Here is an 18,340-nt window from a genome sequence, read left to right on the forward strand (position 1 = left end):
TACCCAATCTTTTTTGCACATGACCTACACATTCAAGTTTTATTGGAGTGATGTCAAAATCCTGGTAAGGGTTTGAGTTTTTGACATCTTTGAATGAAGAAGTGTCTCCATCACCTAGAAACTCTTTATAAATTAGATTATTTTTTTTAACCGAGCGATTAAAAATTGTTACTGCTCCTGCAGACTCCATACTTCCAGACGAAGATTTGTGATTTATTTCACATTGATGATCAATTATCCAACACTGATATTCTGGAGTTCCTTTTTTACTGTTCCACATTTTACAGCCCATGCAGTACTTAGACAAAACTTCAATATCAATGCATTTATCCCCAGAAATCGCAGTAACTACACCGTGCAATGAATTGTGACCGCGTTTCTGCCATGTACCATCAATTGAAACTCTTACACATGGTATATCCTGAGCAATGTCAACTTTTTTAGAGTCCTTAGTCGCTAATAACATACTTTTCTCTGAAGCACTTTTATAAGCTACCATAATAGTTTTGTTTAATTTTTGAAATCCATTTTCAGATATACATTTTAAGTTCATGCAAGATGAAAATGTTTTTATAGCTCCATAACCACAGCCTACTTCTCGAAAAGCTATTATTGCACGAATATTAACATCATATGGTGAGTTAGCTGTTACTGCATCAAATTTAGCATTTATTGATTTGTTTGATGAATTAAATCTTTTAACATAATCACAGTGTTCACATTTTAATTGAAACAAATGTGCAAATCCTTTTCTACTGGAATCAACATCTGTTAAAAGTAATGGCTGAAAGCAGTTGTTGCATGCAGTTTTAGCTATAAGTTCTTTAAGAATTGAAAAATTAATAAAAAAACAAAATAGTTATCTTTTCCAGAATCAAATGTATTCGAGTAGTTGGGTTTGATTTTCCTTTCACTAGAACAGCTACTTGCTGCTTGAGTTGTGGACGATGTCATCGTCGATGATAAGATGTAAGAAGAAGATGATTTTTTATTTCCAACAACACCATTCCATTTTCGTTTTATCCTTCTTGATAAATTTTGTTAAGTTTTATTTCCTTGTTTATTCATTTAAAAACAACTTTATTCCAACTAAATTGAAATCAATTTTTAAATTATTTGGTATAAAATGAGAGAAAAGTTACAGTATAAAAGACTAACATTAACAGATTAAAAACACTCTTGTTCGTAAATAAAATTTTGAATTATGACTTTTAAAACTGAAAACTAACAAGAGTCTGCGTATAACAAATTAAAACCAAGTTTGTGATGGTGTTTTACTGTTTTGAATTCAGAAAAACTCCTATGACTGATGGTTGCTAAGGCGTTGTTAGGGAATTTATTTTCAAGTGTCATCTACTAAAATGATATTAAATCAACTTTTATATCATTTTTGAGACTAATTTTTTTTTTATATGTTCAAGGAATGGTTATAGAATCAAAATACCCAAAAATCTAAAAATTGATTTTTTTCAAAAAACTTGCTTTTTTTCAGTTGTGTGCCACCTTAAGGTCACTTATATCTTTTTGAATATTCATCACATTAAATTTGTTACAGTGGCAGATCAAGGAAGGTAGGGGGGGGGGCTAGGGGGCTATAGCCCCGGGCCCCACAATTTTAGGGGCCCCGATTCAAAGCAAATAATTTTTTATTAACTCTGAAAATTAAATCTTTTGTTAACTTAAAAGAGCCAAAGTTAAATTTACTAAATCGTCTGAAAACAAAAGCACAAAAATAAAATAACTGTCAACAAAAACGCTGCATTATATATTTTTCCGGCTTTGACAACGAAGGAGCGCAACTACTTCTACAAAAAAAAATTACTAGATTGGTAGCAGCGCCTTATAGCAATAATTGAATGTAACATTTGTACAAATTGCTGCAAAAACAATACCCTTCGGAAAATTATTAATGACTTGAATAATTATATTGTTATTGAAAATGCATTAACGATTGCAATTCTACAATTCTTTTGTACTTCCGCACAAAAGAGTTCTTGTGTGAATGCATTTAATAGCTGAAGCGCTAAATTCCACAAACTGTAGATAATAATAAAAGCAATGAAAGAAAAGATGAAAACAATAACACGGAAAATGAGGTAGCCTGCCAAGGTCCTTCAAATGAAGTTTAAGAAGTTGAAAGTGTTGAATCTACAATGCATAATAATGAGCTTGACTCAGGTACTCCAATTTTTACTATCTTTAATGACACCTCTAACATCTGCTAAACAAAAAATTTACTTTTTAGGCAGTTAATATTTTTATTATATAAATTCTCACTTATTATTTTTTTATTAGGCTTATTTATCATAAATTTTTTTCCTAGATACCATTCTACGTGAAGACCCTGCTTTATGGCCATTACAATTAAAGGAAAATGAACGTATGAAGTATTTAAACAAGGGTTTTTTCAAAATAAAGACTCTAATTTCGAATCTTCGAAGCGGATGTTCAAAAACCAGTACAGATATTATTCGGTTAAATATTTTCAAAAAGTGATGAATAATGGCGAAAAGTGTGACCAAAAATGGTTAATGTTTTCTGAATCCACTGGATGTGTATTTTTTTATGTTTGCAAGTTGTTTTCAACCGATTACGACAAAGTATTTGTCAAAAGTGGCTTTTACAATTGGAAATAAGCTAAACAAACTATTTTCGGCCACGAAAACAGCAAGGAACATATTCAATGTATGATTAAGTGGATAGAGTTCATAAAACAAAATACTCATGTCGATGAATATATGGTAAGCCAGATTAAAAGGGAATATAATTATGTCATATAGCTGAGGATACAGAAGAAAAATCTGATACTCGTCATGAAGATTTGTGTTTATTAAATAAGATCACTAAGCTAGAGTTTGCATTCATGGCTGTACTTTGGCATCACATACTTAAAAGGTTTAATGCAGTTAGCAAATTTCTTCAAAAAGTTGAATTAGATTTGCATACAGCAAGCAGTATGTTACTTTCACTAATTGACTTTGTAAAAAACTTACGAAACGACTTTCCAAAGTTAAACAAAAATTGTATATAAAGTACTTAAAGTCAAAAACAGATAAAAATAAGGAAATTTATAAAAATTATGTAAAGATTTTTGAAAGTCAAAAAAAAAACTTAAAAAAAAAATACTATTCAAACTTATTAGAGAAGTTTAAGAATAATGCTAAACGCACATGGCAAATTTTAAATGAAATTACTGGCAATCAAAAAATTAAAACATGCAACTTACCAAAATTTATTAAAAACAATGATGATTTCTTATATAATCCTAAAGATATTGCAAATCAAATAAATATTTTTTTTGTAACAATTGGTCCAAATTTAGAAAAAAATACTCCAATTATAACTAACACAATTAATGATCTTAATCTTCCGATAATTTCTATACTTAATAACTTTGAACTTTCGATTAAAGAGTTTGAATGTGCTTACAAAATGCTAAAAATCAATAAATCGATAGGCCCAGATCAAATAAATGGTAACGTTATAATCAGTTCTTACGAGGTCATAAAAACTATACTCTTTCAGGTCTTTAGTTGTTCAATTAAACAAGGTATATTTCCTGATCAACTAAAGATAGCCAAAGTTACACCAATATTTAAAGAGGGGGGGGGGGGAATTATCAAATATAACTAATTATCGTCCAATTTCTGTACTTTATGATTTTTCAAAGATTTATGAAAGGATCCTTTACAATAAAATTTATGATCATCTTTCTAAAAATAAAATACTAAGTACAACCCAATATAGGTTTAAAAAACATAATTCCACTGAACACGCAGTGCTTCATCTGACTCGAAATATTGCAGATTCGTTTGAAAAATCACAATTTACTCTTGCAGTGTTCATAGATCTATCAAAAGCCTTCGATACGATAAATCATGAGATTCTTATTAAAAAACTAGAAAATTATGGAATCTGTGGTAATTTTCTAAAATTACTTAAGAGCTATTTAAGCAATCGTAAACAGTTTGTGCAAATTGATGTATCCTCTACAACAAATTTACTAGATATAACATGTGGTGTCCCCCAAGGGTCTATACTAGGACCACTTCTTTTCTCATTTATATCAATGATCTTTATAATGCCTCAAATTTAAAAACAGTAATGTTTGCTGATGACACAAACTTTTTTTTGTCTAGCAATAATATCATAACACTATTTAATGACATGAACATAGAGCTAATTAAAATTTCAAAATGGTTTAAGTCTAATAAGTTATCAATTAACATAGAAAAAACTAAATGGACTCTATTTCATCCAAAATATCCAAAATTGCTTCAAATATATATAGATAATATTCAAATAAAACAATCAAAAGTTATACTTTTTCTTGGTGTTTTTATTGATGAAAACCTTACGTGGAAAAATCATATTGAAACCTTGCGCAACAAAGTTTCAAAAAATATTGGAGTACTATATAAAGCGAGAAGTTTTGTAAATAGACACGCATTAATTCAACTTTATTACTCACTTATTCAATGCCATCTAAATTATTCAAATATCGCATGGGGCAGTGCTAAAAAAAGTCAATTAGATCCTCTTTATCGGCAACAGAAGCATCTAGCACGACTAATAAATTTTAAAGATCGTTTTACTCATGCAAAACCACTTTTATTCAAAATGAGTATTCTTAATATATACCAACTAAATGTTTTTAACACTCTTTGCTTTATATTTAAATGTAAGATAAACTTAGCTCCAATACCTTTTCAAAATATGATCTAAGAAATGACAATTTTATTTATCAACATTATTCGCATACAAATTTTGGAAGGTCTCTTATATCTTATCGCGGAGCTAATTTGTGGAACCAAATAGTTTTAAAAAATTTTGATTTTTCCCAAAGTTGGAATTTTTCTTCTTTCAAAAACAAACTGAAAAAAGTTATTTTCTCAATAGAAAATATTTTCGAGTTCTTCTGATCTCGTTTCTCGTTTATAAGTGTTTCTAAATGTAATTTAAAATATTTGTTTTTATTTTTTATTGCTTTTTTAATCGGTATTTTATTTGTATGACTGTTTTCATAAAAACGGTATTTACTAATTTCAAATATTTGATTTTATTTTTTTATTGTTTATTTAAACGGTGTTTTAAATTTGAGGTTATTTTATTTGTATGAAGGTTTTCTTAAACGGTATTTACTTTTTATTTTATATATTTTTGAAATAATTGGTTTATAATTTTTGTATTGTTAAACGGTTCTCGGTGACAGGATCTTATGATCCTCTTTGAGCTTCCGTGTTCTTTATATATTATGTACCAACGACACTTTTACCAGAGAATATTGTTAAATGAACAAAAAAAAAAGAAAAAAAAAAAAAACTTTACGAGATTTGAGAATGAATCAAAAAAACTTAGCTCGTTTATTGAAAAAGACTATTCATATAAGAACAAAGGAAAGGTAATTAAAAAATTGAGCAACGTAGAAAACCAAGTTGATTCTTTAAGCGAATCCGACAAGTTTCGAGTGAATACATTTTTTGTCATTATTGACAAATTTGTGACACAATTAACTATAAGAAGTGATGGTTACAACTACGTAAATAAGTTATTTGGATTTCTATCGAAGCTGTTAACTATTAGTACCATGGAATTGCAAGTTAGCGCGAAAAAAATTGTAGCAGTGTTCTCAAATGATTTAGAAGATAGTTTCATATTTGAAATAAAACAATTTGTAACATTATTAAAGTTGCAGCCTCCGGGTTTTTTTTCGCATAAAAAAGATAAATCTGAGACTGAAAACACATTGATTCCTCTGCATGTTTTAAATTGGATTGTTGAAACTGATATTATTGATGTATTTTCAAATGTTTATTTAGCATATCGCTTGTTTCTAACTATTCCCATAACAAATTGCGAGGCTGAGAGATCATTCTCTACTCTTAAAAGAGTTAAAAACATGCACCGATCAACAATGGTCCATAGTTGTTTAAGTAATATAGCAAGACTAACTATTGAGTCAAAATTATTAGAAACTTTGGATTTCAGCGATGTGATTGCAGAGTTTGCGGGGAAGAAAAGCAGAAAAAAATCACTCAACTTAATTCAATAAAATAAATATAAAATTTGTATATAAATAAATATCACTGATAGCGTTTTCAAGAAAGTCTTTGTTTTACTCATTTTTGTCGTCGTTAATGGAACGGGGCCTCCTACTTTTAAATAGCCCCAGGCCCCGAAAAGTCTTAATCCGCCACTTGTTTGTTATTGTTTACATAAACTTCTAGCCTCTCAATTCTGTCCGTTAATATTTTTAAGTTTGCCCTCATAATCGATGCAAAACTTTTTTCTTGATCTTTTAACAACTTCTCTGTTTCTTTCAAAATAGATTTTTTTTGTTCTCCTAATTTTTTGGAAATTATTTTTTCTATATTTTTAATTGAAATTTCCATATTTGTATAATAATTTAAACACGCTATGAAAAAAAACCGTTCGCTTTGATAACTAATGCGCAAAAAAAAAAAAAAAAAAAAAGCAGTTTTTTTTTCAATGCAAACAACAAAACTGAACCAGTATATTAAACAATAAGAAAAATGCATTTCATCTGTTGATTTTATGTAAGTTATCAATAAGTTATAGATATCTGTATCAACAGTTTTTTTAAATAAACTTTTACTATGTACGTGGAAATCGCGATTTACGGAGCCGATTTTTATGCTAAAATTTTGTTTCTCGTTTTTTGAACTCTTTTTTAGGCAGCGTGAGACAGACGTAATTTTGTGGAGTTTCTTTTTAGAAACATATATACACATAGATATTTTTTGGAAAGAAGAAAAACTAATCTTGATTTTTTTAAGACTTTTATGCATGGTTACTAAACATTTTATGGGATATTTTGCTCCTGAATATTAGGTTGATGTTCTCTCATGAATTTGTGGTCGAAGAAATGTAGATTCCGCTTTTTTTATTATTAAAATTGTTTATTTCATGCATTTTCTATGCACATGCCAAATTTCAACGAAAAATAATTATAAGCAATTAGTTTAATTAGTGTTATACCAAGTGTACCACTTTTTTCAGGTAGCCTCAGGCAAACGGTTTTTGAGGTGGTTTTTTTAGAAACATATATAAAACTTGACAACTTTTAAAAAGAAGAAAGGTTTGGCTTGATTTTTATATAACTATTGTGCATCGCTACCATACTTTTTATGGAGTATTTTGCTGAGACATTTGCATGAAAATTTGGTTGATGTTGTCACTTGGATTTGTAGACAAAGAAATATTGAGTCCGCTTTTTTTATGATTAAAATAGTTTGCTTCATGCATTTTCTATAAACATACCAAATTTCAACGAAAAATAATTATAAGCAATTAGTCTACTTGGTGTTGGACTTTAGGTACCTAATTTCGGTTTTTCTATTTGTTTGTTTTTTTGGTAAGCGAAATCCGGGTGGGGCCGAAATCCGGATAAGGGGGCAATTAAATAAAAATCTTATTTTGAATTATTTTGATTTAAATTATTAGATTTAATTCAATAAGGACAAGCTTAATAAAACTGTTTTAGATGCACTAACAGATAGTAAGTTTAATTTTTTTATTCATGATAATAGTATTAATAACTATTTTCAAATCCAAAAAATAATGATTAATGTAAAAAGTTATTTATGTAACATAAAAAAAGAATAATGTTTCAGATTAAAACTGTTGATATTCAATAGCAACAGTTTTAATATTTTAAAACACTAACATTTAATATTTTAAAAACACTAAGAAGTTTTTTGTTAAGATTAAACTAATGAAGTATGTAATATACTTATTTATATGTGGTTTATAACAGCCTATTTAACTATTGAATTGATTGTTAACTGTTAGTATCAGTAGACAATTTTATTACGATATCACAAATAAATAAAAATATTTCATACTTCATTAGTTTAATTTTTACAAAAAACTTCTTAGTGTTTTTAAAATATAACAAAAGGTATCATTATTATTTTATTCTTTTATTATATTTGGATTATATACTTCTTTATCTGTGGATTAGTGTTTAAATCATTATACAAGCATGTCAAATATTTATTTCTTGTTTAGATCCTACCCAGCTTTTTGTAGATTTTTTAAGGTTTCATAATAAATCACATAATAATAAATCACATAAATTTTGGGTTTATTCATTAAAAAAGCATTTACATAATCATAAAGAGAAAATAATATCTTCATAATATAGAAACACTTAAAAAACTTAAGGTAATATTTTTTACTTATTGCATACTATCTTTATCTGTGCTTATTGTTTACATAAGTTTATAATTATTCCTAATGTTATCTTGTTGCTTATAAATATATTATCTTTATACTTTAATAGTTATACTTTATTTTCATTTTGTTAGTATAGTTGTTGCACCTTAAGCAGAACAGCTTTGAAGATTGTAACTTTTGTAACTTACTGTTGATAATTTCAAATTATTTTGTGTAGAATTTTTTTTTGTTACTTTTAGTCGAATCTACACAGCCAATCGCTGGTAAGTTTGTATCAGTTCGTTTATGTTAACGATTAAAAAATTTGCTAAAAATTTTTAATCTGTGAATAGATTTTAAAGATTACTAATTTCAAATTCATTATTTGCAATATTTATATTTTATTACAAATTTTGAATTTTAGTTGCATCTTTGCAACTAAAATTCAAAATTTTTTCAACGAATCGTAAGTTTACAAATTATTGCTTTTTAATATGTGTATATATTTTCGACGACTGAAATATAAATTTTTTATTAAATATTTTTTAACTTTAGTCTTTCTACCTCTGCTATAAGTGGCATGTTTAGAAGTTTTTACTTTTCAATATGTTTATGCACATCTTGGCAATTACAGTAATTATTTTTAATTACAACTTTAAAACCATTAGTTACATCTTCAGCGACTACTATGACAAGTAAGTTTAAAAACTATTATTTGCAAATATGTACACTCCTTTCTTATCAGTTGAAAATTTTTATTAAAACTTTTTTTTGTCAACAGTTCCATGTGCACAACCTTCTGCTGGTAAATTTATGATTTAGAAATGTTTTTGAATGATTATTGAATTTATGTTTCCATTTATATACACTATTTAATGCATTAGGATTGTGTTATCTCGTAAAAGTTTTACGTGATTCGTTTAATTTTGTTGAGCAGAAAGTTTAAATATACACAACAGATTATACTTTAAATGTTTATATGTTATGTAACTTATGTTAGCTAATGAATAATGCTTTTAGAACTTCATTATACTACTATCAAGCGAGAACTGTCTGCAACTAATTTAATCTCAAAACAAGTTTAAACCAAGTTAGTATGCATGAAATAAGCATCAATAATACAATGTATATACAAGCTTATCACATAAGCGATTAGATGTTAAATTAGAATACTACTAGAATAGCAAAAAGTGGGTTAGCTTACGTTATACCATTTTCCAACGCTTTTTCGAAGAAGCAAAGATGTTGGAACATTGCTTGTTGTCTTGGAAGTTAGTGCTTTAATAAAAACTAGTAATGTTACTGTGATAGTAGTTAGTCATGACATATACTAAAAATGATATTGTTTTGATTGAATATAAAACTGACAAGTTGGGTTATTATTCTTTAAAATTCAATTGATTTTTGTCTAACATTGCTACGAATAAACAAAAATACACTCATAAAAATGTATCATTTTTATATAGTAATAATGTTGCAGTCGAATTTATATATATATATATATATATATATATATATATATATATATATATATATATATATATAAATATGTATATATATATATATATATATTTATATATATATATATATATATATATATATATATATATATATATATATATATATATATATATATATATATGTACATATATTAAGAAATATATATATATATATATATTTAAATATAAATATATATATATATATATACGTTGATATGTATATATATATATATATATATATATATATATATATATATATATATATATATAAATATAGACGTTAGTTGATATGTATATAACAATGTTAGTTGAGCACTCTATATTTGTATATTCAACAATGGATAACATCCAGTTTGATTATTCTCTTAAAAACATACCCACAACGGGAAAAACAAATTATAATATCAAATTAGTAGAAAAAATAGAAAGTTTCATAAAAAGAGTTCGTTGGAAAACTCATTTTTTTCTAAAAAACGAACAAAACAATGAAACAAACGATAATTACGGTTTTAAATCAAAACTAACACCCCCTCAATGTACCGAGCTAAACGACTTTGAAAATGACTTTTTAAATTTAGTAAAATCTATTAAATTCAGAAACATAAACGATGAATTTCAAACAAAAATAAAAAAAAAATATCCTTAAAATTGTAACCAGCAAAGAAGTTCACGTATTTGCTGATAAAACCAATAATCTATATAAAATGTCTGCTGAAAGTTACAATAAACTGATGAACGAAAATGTTACAAAAACCTATAAAAAAGCACCGGATAATTTAGAAAAATCAGTCAACCTAGAAGCCAACCAAATAGCTTTAAAACTAAATTTAAATAACCGAATAGAATACCTAGCAAAATCTCCAGCATTTATCACCTTAAAAGCCATAAAGAAAACTTTCAATCAAAACCTGCTTGCCGTCTCATTAACCCGACAAAAAGCGAAATCGGAATAATAAGCAAAAAAAATCTTAGACATTACTAACACATACTTAAGAAATAGCCTAAAAGTAAACCAATGGAAAAATACCGCCGACGTTATTAATTGGTTCAACGGCATAGAAGACAAAAATAGTTGTTTCTTCATCTAATTCGACATAAATGAATTTTATCCATCTATAACTACAAAAATATTTAATAAAGCCGTTTCCTTTGCAAAACAACACACCACAATAACAGACGAACAACTTAGAATTATAACACATAGCCGAAAATCCCTCCTCTACTACAACAATAACACATGGATAAAAAAATTGAACCATGAAAGTTTTGATGTAACAATGGGCGGCTACGATGGCGCTGAAATTTGCGAACTTGTTGGGATCTACATTCTCAACGAATTATCAAATATAATTATAAAAACCGACATAGGACTTTACCGTGATGATGGCTTGTTGATAATACGCAATTCTAACGGCCAAGAAATGGAGCGAATCCGAAAAAATATAATCCAAAAGTTTTAAGACGTTGGATTTCAAATAGACATAAAAACAAATCTTAAGTCAGTTAACTTCCTTGATGTAACTTTCAATTTAGCCCAAAACACCCATAAGCCTTTCAAAAAACCCAACGATAATCTTCAATACATCCACATATCTTCTAATCATCCACCACAAACTATTAAACACCTACTTCAATATGAAACAGACTATCGCAAAACTCCTCCGGCGAAGTTATATTTAATCAATCTAAAAACGAATATGAACAAGCACTAAAAAATAGCGGATACAAAAACTTTTTTTTTTTTTTTTTTTGTTCTTTTTATTACATTATAAATAAGCATTTCGTTACAATATTTAAAATACAAATATATAATAATAAAAACATATATATATGTATAGATATATATATATATATATATATATATATATATATATATATATATATATATATATATATATATATATATATATATATATAAAATAATCGTTATTAAATAATAAAAGAACGCGGGAACTCGTAGAAGACCATACGGTCTTGTCGTCGAGTACCGCTAAGAAATGATCGTGTTAAAATTTATAAAATATTTACAAGATAAGAAATAAGTTAACGAAGTAAGAAAATTAAAATATTCCGTTACAAATACAAGATACATTATTATATATTACAATTGTTAATGATGCAAATATATAATTTTTATAAATCAATAGTTAAATAGGGGGTAAAAAGGAAAATCACTAAAAAAAAAAAAATATCAAAAGTATATTGTTACATCTTCAATTATAAAAATGAGTTCTTTAAGCTTTCGTTTAAAAGAAAAGTAGTTACTTTGATGAATAAAATCCTTAGTAAAATTTTTTTAAACTATTTTATTCCATAAGAATGGTCCGCGATAATCAATACAAAATTTAAAAAGATTTGTTTGAAAAATGGGCTGCTTTATAAAATTATCATTCCGCAAAATGTATTTATTTTTATCTTTCGATGAATACAAATTATGGAAAGAAATAGGGGATGAATTGGTTTTACATTTAAACATAAAACAAAGAATATTAAAAATGTTAAGCTCATATATATTAATAACTTTCATTTCAAATAATAGAGGCTTGGCATGAGTATAACGGTCTTTAAAATATATGAGACGTGCTACATGCTTCTGCTGACAATAAAGAGGTTTAAGTTTAATTTTCTTTGCACTACCCCAAGCAATGTTTGCATAGTTTATGTGACAATGAATAAATGAGTGATATCATTGTACTAAAGTACGTTTATTTAAAACATTTCTTGCTTTGTACAATATTCCTATACTTTTTGAAATTTTACTTGATAAGTTTTTAATGTGACTTTTCCATGTAAGATTTTCATCTATATAAACACCTAGAAAGTTGGTTACTGTTACTTGTTTAATTTGTATATTGTCAATAACAAGATGAGGCATGTTAATTGGCAGTTTATGTTTTTTGATAAGAGGATGGAAAAGAACCCATTTAGTTTTATCAATGTTAAGAGATAATTTGTTAGTCTTAAACCAGTCAGATATTTTGATTAACTCGATGTTCAAGCAACTAAATAAAGTAGGAATGTTTTTGTGTGACATGAATAAATTGGTGTCATCAGCAAACATAATTGTTATTAAATCCGAGGCTTTGTATAAATCATTAATATAAATAAGGAAAAGAAGAGGTCCTAATATGGATCCTTGAGGAACTCCACATGTAATATTTAACAAATTTGATGATAATGTTTCATCGGCGTAAACAAATTGTTTGCGATTAGTTAAATAACTTTTTAACATTTTTAAAACATTGCCTATTATACCACAACATTTTAATTTTTTAGCAAGAATTTCATGATTAATGGTATCAAACGCTTTCGCTAAATCAATAAATACTCCCAATGTGAGTTTAGAATTATTAAATGAGTCTGATATACTTCTTGTAAGCTGAATAATTGCATGCTCTGTTGAATTATTTTTTTTAAATCCATATTGCATGTTATATAATAATTTGTTTGATAAAAGGTGATTGTATATTCTGTTGTACAAAGTTCTTTCTAAAATTTTAGAAAAAACAGAGAGGATAGAAATTGGACGATAGTGTTTAACATTAGTTTTTTCTCCTTCTTTAAATATAGGAATAATTTTTGCTATTTTTAAATCATCAGGAAAAACTCCCTGATTAATAGAGCATTTAAAAATTTGGAAAAGTATGTCTTTTAAAACGTCAAAACAGTTTATAATAACGTTCCCATTGACGTCATCTGGACCAACTGCTTTATTTGACTTTAACGGTTTATAAGCACTTTCAAACTCTTCAAAAGACAAATCAAAAAAATTTAGATACGAATTTAGAGGGTCATATGTTGCCATAAATGATTTTTCAGGGTTTGGAATTATTTCGGCTAGGTTTCGTCCTACAGATACAAAATATTTATTAAATTCGGAAGCAATTGTTTTTTGATCAAGAATAAAATTATCATCTACTTTAATAACTGAGGGCAAAGATTGCGATGTTTTTTTAGTGTTACCCGTAATTTCGTTTATTAGTTGCCAAGTGCGTTTAGAGTTTAATTTGTATTTTTCAAGTAAATTAGTGTAATATATTAATTTTGAATTTTTCCTTAAGCGTTCAAATAGTCTTACGTAATTTTTATAATTGGTCTTACTCTCAGTTGTTTTCAATTTTAAATATTTAATATAAAGTTTTTGTTTAATTTTAGATGATTTTAGAATACCTTTAGTAATCCATGGCGATTTAATTTTTTTATGTTTGTAATTTATTTCTACTTTGGGAAAATTGATGTCATAAATTTCATAAAAAATTTTAAAAAAAGATTTATATATTAAATTAATGTCTTCAGAAAAGTTAATAATGTCCCAATTAACTAAAGAAAGTTGATATTTAAAAGATTCTAGGTTTTTATTATGAAAAAGTCATTTTTTAAATGATTTTTTTTTCATTATATAAAATTTTCGCATAAATATCTATTGAAAAGAAAATAGGGAAATGATCAGATATGTCACTTTTAATAATGCCTTTTTTAAGCGAATTATTAAAAATATCATTGGTTATAATGTTATCAATTAAGGAAGTTGTTGTTTGAGTAATTCTTGTTGGTTTGTTTATTAGAGGAACTGCTCCATTTTCAAATAGGCCATTATAAAACCCATTAATGTCTTTATTGACGTGATACTCAAAGCAATTTAAATTCAGATCACCTAATATGTAAAGTAATTTCTTTTCGTGGTTGATTTTATTTACAATATCGTCATGTAAAAATGAACTAAATGTATTAATTTCGCCAGTAGGTGGGCGATAACAACAGCTAATTACAATATTTTTAGTTTTATTGCTTAATATTTCAATCGTTAAAACCTCTATATTGACGTCAGAAATACTCATGTCATGCCTAACAAAATACCGTAGGTTTTCTTTTACATAAATAATTAAACCACCGCCGCGTTTATTTGTTTTCCGCCCTAATGAAATTAAATTATAGCCCGGTATTTTAAAATTATTATCTAAATTTGAGTCAGCAGAACTCCACCAGGTTTCAGTTAGGCGAATTACACTGAAAATAGTTAGATTTTCCTCAAAACTATTGCAAAGATTTTCAAAATTTTTTTTTAAACTTCTTATATTTATATGAATTGCATTAAATTTATCACGCTCAAGAAATTCTTTTATTTCAAAAGTATAAAAATAGCTGCAGTTGCTTTGTAAAGCATCTGTTTCACTAAAATAACTTTGATCCGGATCGGACTCTTTGTTAAGTATAAAATCATTAAATTTAAAAATGTCAAAATTTTTAGAGCTACTTGAATCCATTTTTGTATTTAAAAACAATAAAAATTAAAAATAAATAAGAATAAAGTTAAAATCAATAACTCTAAAATAAAAGAATTTCTTAAAAGTCGCGCGTTACATGTTTATTATATACAACTTTAGCATATTTACCTTTGGCTCTCAAATCTTTTGCTTCTTTAAATAACTGTTTTCGCAATTCTAAAGTTCTTTCACTGTAGTCTTCATTTACGTAAAATCGATCGTTCCACAATTTTAACTGAACATAGTTATCCAACGCAGTTTTTTTGTCTTTGTAGTTTAAAAATTTAACTATTATGGTTCTGTTGTACTTTTTTCCATCGCTACTTTTTTTCCCTGTCCTGTGCGCCCGTTCAATTTCAACATTACTTTTAAATCCAAGTTTTGTCTTTAAAACATTTTGAATCTTTTCCTCACTCAATTCCCACGTTTCGTTTTCATCTTCTTCAATTCCCGTAAACCTTAGGTTATTTCTTCTGCTCCTGTCTTCCAACTCAGCTAGTTTGTCTTTGACAACAACGTTTGTAATATCATTTTGGTTTGATGTTAAGTTTGGCTTTTTTTTCATTTCAGAAAGTTCTTGTACAATTGCTTCATATTTCTCGCTAAGAAACTCCGCCGATTTCTTTAGTTCATTAGTTTCTTTTTTTAGTTTTGTATTTTCTTCTTGAAGATTTAATAGCTTAATTTCCATTTTATCAAACTTCTCGTTAAATATCTTTAACAAAGTATTCTCATGAATATCTAACAGGTCTTTAACTTGAGAAACGGTAAATTTAGCCATTTTTAATTTAGTTTACAAAAGCACGTCCGTTCACGTCAAAAGTTTTTGCTTAAGTAAAACTACTCCCTCAAATATCAGATCAAACAAAAAATACCCCAGAAAAATCGTAAACGCAATATCATATGGTTCAACCCCCCATTTAATAAAAATGTCTCCACAAATGTTGCAAAAATGTTCTTGTATTTACTAGAAAAAAACTTCCCTAAGACACACAAACTTCACAAAATCTTAAACAGAAACACTGTAAAGGTAAGCTACAGTTGCACCGAAAATATAGAAAAAATTATAAAAAACCACAACAAAAAAATTATCTTCCCTAGAATTGAAAATAATGATCCAAAATGCAACTGTCGAAATAAAGCAGAATGCCCCCTGAATGGTAAGTGCAAATCCACAAATATTATATATAAATGCATCATCGCAGCAAAAAACCAACCCAGCAAAGTTTATATAGGGTTAACAGAAGGTGAGTGGAAAACCAGATACAACAACCACAAATCATCATTCAACAATATTAAATACAAAAATTCTACCGCCCTATCAAACTATGTCTGGGATTTAAAAAACAATTTTAATGAAACCCCTATGCTAACATGGTTTATTCTCAAATCAGTACCCCCCTACTCAAATATTTCCAAAAGATGCCCACTATGTCTGTATGAGAAATTTACTATTATATCATATCCAAAACCTGAAGAACTGTTAAATAAGAGAACCGAAATTATATCAAAGTGCCGCCACGAAAATAAATTCTTATTAAAAAATTACAAAGCTCGCTACAAACCTGACTAACAACTATAAATAAAAATAACTATACTAATCTGCTCTATATATCTCTAGGCTAACTAATAAATTACTCACATACACAGCTTTTGTAATATATTTCATAATATTATGCATATTTTTATATCAATTTTAATTCTTATTTTTATTTTATTATTTTTTAATACACAAATAATACACATTAACACATAAAGAATATTTTAAACAACATTAAACATATAACTATTTCACAGTTATTAGCCAACTAAAAACAAATTAATAATTTTATTAACCTAACTACTAATCAATTTCCGTCCCGTAACGATCTAAAATACAAATATAAACCGTAACGTCCACTAAACAAATCGTAGCAAAATTAAACTTTTACTACTTGCCTGATGATTGTGATAACACATGAAACTCAGAGTTGCAATATTAAATTATATTATAAACATTAGCATTTAGCTAATTCCTGGTACTGCGGGTAACAGTAACATATTTATTATACATATATATATATATATATATATATATATATATATATATATATATATATATATATATATATATATATATATATATATACAGGGGCGTCCAAAGCATTTTTTGGTCTTTGAGATAGCAAACTTCCAGACATGGAGCAAACTGCAAACATTAATATGTTTATACTTATGTTAAATAAGGATGCTTTGCAAAATATTGCGATGATTGGAGCTTGGGTACAAAAGAGCCCCAAAAATTGAGCCTCTCCTGCCCCAAAGGTGAGAGAAACAAGTTGATGAAATATTTTTTGTACTATTTTCAACTAGATTTATATTCATCGATGAATTTTAATTTTCATAGTATTATCTTTTAGAGTTCAAAAACTATGACAATACAAAATTTGCAACCCCTCAAATTGAGGGGGGTTTAAAGTTTATATGGTCATAATTTTTGGACGCTAAAATATTTTACTATAAAATTTAAAATTTATTGATGAATATAAGTCTAGTTGAAAATAATACAAAAAATATTTCATCAACTTAAGTTGATGAAATATTTTTTGTATTATTTTCAGGTGAGAGCAACAATTGTTGCTCTCACCTGAAGAATACAAACCTCTTCTTCAAAATCTAAACACAAAACCTTCAGTTGAACTTATTGACGCTTACCAATCTAGAATACCGATAAAAGATGCCAAGTACAAAGTCTTGATGAATCTTAAAGCATTTTTGAGGAAAACTGCTTGGGAATTCTATTCCAATATGCCTCATAACTCGAAAGTAACAAATTAAATGATTTCCGCTTTGTATACCTTTTAAACAAATGGGGTAACTATGAATGCGTTTTTTTGTAAAGCAAAACCTATTCAAAAACGTACTGTGTTGTTTTAATATTTAATAAAAACAACAGTCTAGTTTCACACTAATTTATTTTTGCTAAAATAAAATAATATTATTTTATAACAAACACCCATTTAGTATTTATTTTATTTCAATGGGTAAGTTTTAAGTGGACTAGCATAAAAAAAGTCTCATTTACATCAGTTTTACTGACAGACAATGCAAGTAGAACATCTTTACATTTTGCAAAAAAATCCTCAAAAAAAAAATTCTTTTAAAAAGGGCAAAAGTAAATTTTTTTTTCTTCCCTTTGACATTTTCCTTGACATCAACATAAAACAATAGTTAAGTAAATTAATTACTGCTTGGCTTACTAAAATTACAACTACCATCTGGCAAATGATTGAAGAATATACTTATATCTAATGGGTAAATCCTATATTTCTTTCAAAACCACTAAGCTACTAAGTTGCTGATTACCTTTTGATCTGAAAAAATGTAATGTTTATAAGTAAAGAAAAGACCAAATGAAAT

General features: G+C 27.0%; 1 protein-coding gene and 1 long non-coding RNA gene across 2 annotated transcripts; one reads left to right on the forward strand and one right to left on the reverse strand.

Annotated features, from left to right (window-relative positions):
- Positions 1-7,945: 7,945 nt before the first annotated feature.
- On the forward strand, positions 7,946-9,652 carry LOC136076597 (uncharacterized). Its single transcript, XR_010636413.1, has 4 exons — positions 7,946-8,187; positions 8,439-8,462; positions 8,734-8,873; positions 9,199-9,652. It is a non-coding gene; the product is annotated as an uncharacterized LOC136076597 (long non-coding RNA).
- A 5,368-nt stretch (positions 9,653-15,020) lies between these two features.
- On the reverse strand, positions 15,021-15,722 carry LOC136076270 (uncharacterized). The gene has a single exon (XM_065789744.1). It carries the CDS (start codon positions 15,720-15,722, stop codon positions 15,021-15,023), a length of 702 nt encoding a protein of 233 aa, XP_065645816.1.
- Positions 15,723-18,340: the final 2,618 nt, after the last annotated feature.

The sequence above is a fragment of the Hydra vulgaris genome, chromosome 02, assembly GCF_038396675.1.
Source record: "Hydra vulgaris chromosome 02, alternate assembly HydraT2T_AEP".
Classification (NCBI taxonomy): domain Eukaryota; kingdom Metazoa; phylum Cnidaria; class Hydrozoa; order Anthoathecata; family Hydridae; genus Hydra; species Hydra vulgaris.

Coding starts and splice junctions, on each gene's coding strand:
- LOC136076270 (XM_065789744.1), bottom strand. CDS start 15,722: ATGGCTAAATTTACCGTTTCTCAAGTTAAAGACCTGTTAGATATTCAT.